General features: G+C 26.5%; 2 protein-coding genes across 2 annotated transcripts; one reads left to right on the forward strand and one right to left on the reverse strand.

Moving 5' to 3' along the window:
• Positions 1 to 310: 310 nt before the first annotated feature.
• DICPUDRAFT_24139 (uncharacterized protein) lies at positions 311 to 478 on the forward strand (the record flags this gene model as incomplete). The annotated part of the gene is made up of 1 exon (XM_003283502.1): positions 311 to 478. A coding segment is annotated over one exon (168 nt), but the record flags the coding sequence as incomplete, so codon positions are not given.
• A 4,269-nt stretch (positions 479 to 4,747) lies between these two features.
• DICPUDRAFT_24178 (uncharacterized protein) lies at positions 4,748 to 4,915 on the reverse strand (the record flags this gene model as incomplete). The annotated part of the gene is made up of 1 exon (XM_003283531.1): positions 4,748 to 4,915. A coding segment is annotated over one exon (168 nt), but the record flags the coding sequence as incomplete, so codon positions are not given.

Raw genomic sequence — 4,915 nt, forward strand, 5'->3', positions numbered from 1 at the left:
CCAACAACACCAACAACACCAACAACACCAACAACACCAACAACACCAACAATATCAACAATATCAACAACACCAACACCAACCACAACATCAACAACACCAACAACAGCAACACCACTTTGACCTTTCAAGCACACCCCCTCCAACAGATAAGGACCAACTTGAACTAATGGCAAATAAAACTTCGGTATCACCACCCGCTCTTTCCATATATAGACCAGGAGATCCAATTGATACAGATCCAGAATTCTTGGCCTTAGTAGAGAAAAATATGAAACTATTTGAATTTCCAGAAAAAAAAGAATCCACCGAAAATGATATATACAACGTAGAGAAAATTCTTTCAAAGCGTATACGTGGTGGTATTAAAGAATATCTTATCAAATGGGAGGGATATGATATTAAAGAGGCAACCTGGGAGGCCGAAAGTGATTGTTTTTGTACAGATTTGATTGAAGAATTTGAAGAAAGCCAAGAATCAAAAAAATAAAAACAAATAATAAAATTGAATAAATTATAGAATACAGTTTCAAAAATGTTAAATAAAGACCTCAAACCCAATTAATGTACCGTGCAAGTAAAAAACCACCACCTTGTCACAAAGTGCAGAAACTCAAATTCTTTCAATCTCAGGTAAATCATATTTGCAAAATTCAAGTTCGAAGTCGTCATTTCGAAAAACAACTGGATTAACTACTGCAAGTTCAAATACAAAAGTAACAGGTCAAAGTGTTGGTGGATTAACTTCAACTGGTGTATCGATTGGTTTTATTTCGGGTGCAAATTCCGTTGCAGGGCAAATTTTAAATCTTTCTTGTTAAGTTTCAATATTTTATTTATTTCAAATCATTTATCATACATTGGGGGAATAGCTTATTCTTTTCAATTGTGTTTTTTTCAAATCAGTAATGAAACATTGTGGTTCTGTTTATTCAATGTAAGCATTAATATTTTATTTTTATTTTTAAATTTATTAATATTAATCATTAAAAATCATCCTTTTAGCTTTTATTTATTAAATAATCACATTTAATAGGATTTTTCAGTATAACCCAATTTTAATCTACACATTACTACATTTTTAATTTTTTAGTATCATTTAATAATCAAAAAAACTATAATACCTAAAAGCAATCAGTAGCCAATGAAGCTCAAAAGTATGCTCAAAGTAGAGGTCCATCATTGTTTGGGTTTGCCAATTTTCACTTAGCCAACAATAAACTATTATTTCCGCCCTAAATCTCAAGTAAATCATCTCAGAGACTTTCAATTGGCCTTTCACAAATCATAATAGAAGCATCAGTATTGGGTTCTTTAAATTTTACCACTTAAAGCCATTTTTGTTCTGGTATGGTTCCATTAAAAACTGAATACGAGATTCCAACTCTAAATATTTTCGGTAATATGCGATCATCATAAAAAAGGGATTTTAGAAATCAATTGTAATTCAAAATATAATTTAATATAAATATCGAATCAAAATCAAGTAGAAAGGGTTGTGCAAGAGATGTAGTAGGTTAGGACCATAAATATATCATTTGGTAATATTGAAGGCATTCCATCAACTAAAGTATAAGACTACTTTTTCAAATTCCATCTTTAAATATGACAATTCCCAATGCTTCAGGTGTCAAGTATTTTAATTCTTTTTCATTATGAAAAGCTGATGGCCAAATTCTGTAGATATTTTTAATTCACCTCAATTACAATCAAATCCAAAATCAAACAAGTTTTCATCTTTAGATATACTTTATAATTCAATTAATATTTGGTATACAGTTTTGATAATTGTTAGTATTTAGATTTTAGGAGAAATCTTTTTATTCACACATTCAATCAAAAATAGCAATTAAATTAGCAAAGTCAAATAAATTTAGATAAATGTGGCTCAATGACTTAGAATGTGCACTAAAGAAACCATGTAGAGTCTAGTCCAACAGTTTGTTTTTATATCAATCAAATAAAAAACAGCAAATCATTCAAGTTTCAAAACTTTATTATATATAACACTGTGAATCAGGAATAACAGATATATTATCAGACTTAGAGTCATAAACAGTTTTTATACTTTATTATAAAAAAATTCTTATTAAAACAGATAATACCTATGTTACAGAGTTACTTCTATTTATTCTGTAGATGAACATCAAAATAATAGATTCAAATTAAAAATTCAAAAAAAAATTAATAAAGATTAATTTAATTTTTTTTCAAAAAATTAACATTTAACATAATTTATCTATGTATTTATTAAATACATAAATATATAATTATATTAAAATTATTTTATTTAAAAATATTATTTGTAATGTTTATTTTAAAAATTAGCATAAATAAAACTGGTGTGAAAATTAACTGACGATTTAAATCCAAAAGAAAATAAAAATTTAAAACCTGAATGAAATAAAGAAATCATATGAAAATAAGTTGGTGATATTTGGGTGTTACTGTTAGCACCTAACGAGGACCGCCTTTGGTTTAGCACTATATTGATTTTAACTATTAATTATTATAAAATGTTTTAATTTTATCTTTCTTAATAACTGAAGACTGATTATTGATTTACTGAGTAAATTCTATTATTATTTTTTTATATAGATGACCTTAATTCGATAATTAAATATATATAGTTGTAAGACCCCAACGGATTGACCTATTGTATTCAATGATGTTGATCCAATTGAATTTGAAGTTGTTACACCTGCTACTGATTGACTACCTCCAATTGTATTTGCTGTGGTTAATCCTGCTACAGAGTTTACACCTGAAATGAAAACACTCGATGCACCATTTGTAGTTTATTCACCTACACTTTGTCAATCCAATTGAAGTTATTAAACCTGCTACTGATTGTCCACCCACCGATTGTATTTGCAGTTGTTAAACCTGCAACGGAATTTGCACTCGAAATTAAACCAAATGTATTTGAAGTTGTTAATCCTGCTACTGATTGGCCACCTCCAATTGTATTTGAAGTTTTTAAACCAGTTATTAACTGACCTGTTTCAATTGAGCTTGCAGTAGTTAATCCAGTTGTTTTACTTGTTGTTATGACAGCTATTGAATTTGAAGTAGTTAACCCACCAACGGATTGGCCTGGTGAATTTAATAATGTTAAACCTAAAGTATTTGCATTTGTAAAACCACCTACACTTTGTCCAGTTACTATTGTATTTGTCTAATTAAAGTTGTTACACCTGCTACTGATTGACCAGGGAAAGTTGAAGTTTTTATTACCCTTATCTAAACTATTTGGGTTCTATCACTGTTGTTGGGGCCAAGGCAAATATTGAACTTTTTGAATTTTTAAACGAAATTTGTAATTGATTTGAATTTTGCTGATTTACCCGAGATTGAAAGAATTTGAGTTTCTGCGACTTTGTAACTTTTTATGATAGATATTGCTATTAATTTTGAGATTATTATTATTATTGAATGCAATAGTTCGTGGTTGGATTGATATTTATTATTACTTGTGAATAGTATAGAATCTCTTTTAATAGGATCGCTGTGCATTTGGTAAACATTGGCTAATTCTTTATATAATTGATTAAAATCCTTTCATTCATGATATCGATGATAGCAGATCCTGTAAGGGTATTAAATGGTTTTAATTAATTAATTGGTTTTAATTTTTCTGATTCTATTTTCTATATTTCTTTAACAATGCCAATTTCTATATATGTGTGGATTTGTTGTTGTTGTTGTTGTTGTTATTGTTTTAAAATATATTAATTTACCTACTTGATCTCGAAAGGTTTTAAACATATTTCAGTACTGTTAAAATTATTATTATTATTGATTAGATATGCTATAGTTTACATTATTAAAATTATTTATGTGTGTGTTTGTTGTGCGTTGAAAAAAAAAAATAAAAAAATTGGAAAAATTAAAAAAATTTTTTTAAAAATTATTTGATTTTTAAAAAATAAATATTATTTTAAAAATTTAAAATGGACGTAACGTGTTGATATTGACTAAAATTGGGGTAACTATTGAATAATAATAAAAAGATCATTCAATACTATACCCCAATTGCACTATTTAATAATAGGAATGTTTTGTAATAATAGCAATCAACTATTGAACACCACCATAATATGCAGCAACAAAGAGAGCATCGGACAACACCAAAGATAGCATATAATGTAAATGGTATAAATAAAGCAATAAATCAGGTAATATTCCACTACTGTGATATTTTTACAATTTAATTTCAATCGATTTTAATTTCTATACCATTCAATATAATAATAAACAAAGTAATAGTTATAAGTCACTCAGTTTTTTGAAAATATATTATAAGTAATTATATCAAAATATAATGTTAATTAAAAACAAAAAAGTAATACGATCAAAAAATTAAATAAATAAATTAGTTATATTTTAAAATTAAAATTCTATAACATTAAAAATATACAAATAAATAAAAAAAATAATTTTATTTAAGAAATATTTTATTATTATAATCAATAAAAATATTGTTTATTTATATTAATTTTTAAAACTTTAAATTATTATTTATATTGATTTAATAAATGGCCATTTTATCAAATTCATAAATAATTAATTTAGTTATAATTATATACTATTGGTTTAACTATGATTGGATCTTCTTTACAAGTTAATCTTAGTGGTGGTTTTTTACTTGCACGGTACATTAATTGGGTTTGAGGTCTTTATTTAACATTTTTGAAACTGTATTCTATAATTTATTCAATTTTATTATTTGTTTTTATTTTTTTGATTCTTGGCTTTCTTCAAATTCTTCAATCAAATCTGTACAAAAACAATCACTTTCGGCCTCCCAGGTTGCCTCTTTAATATCATATCCCTCCCATTTGATAAGATATTCTTTTACACCTCCACGTATACGCATTGAAAGAATTTTCTCTACGTTGTATATATCATTTTC

Source organism: Dictyostelium purpureum, assembly GCF_000190715.1.
Source record: "Dictyostelium purpureum unplaced genomic scaffold DICPUscaffold_9, whole genome shotgun sequence".
In the NCBI taxonomy this organism is placed as follows: Eukaryota; Evosea; class Eumycetozoa; order Dictyosteliales; family Dictyosteliaceae; genus Dictyostelium; species Dictyostelium purpureum.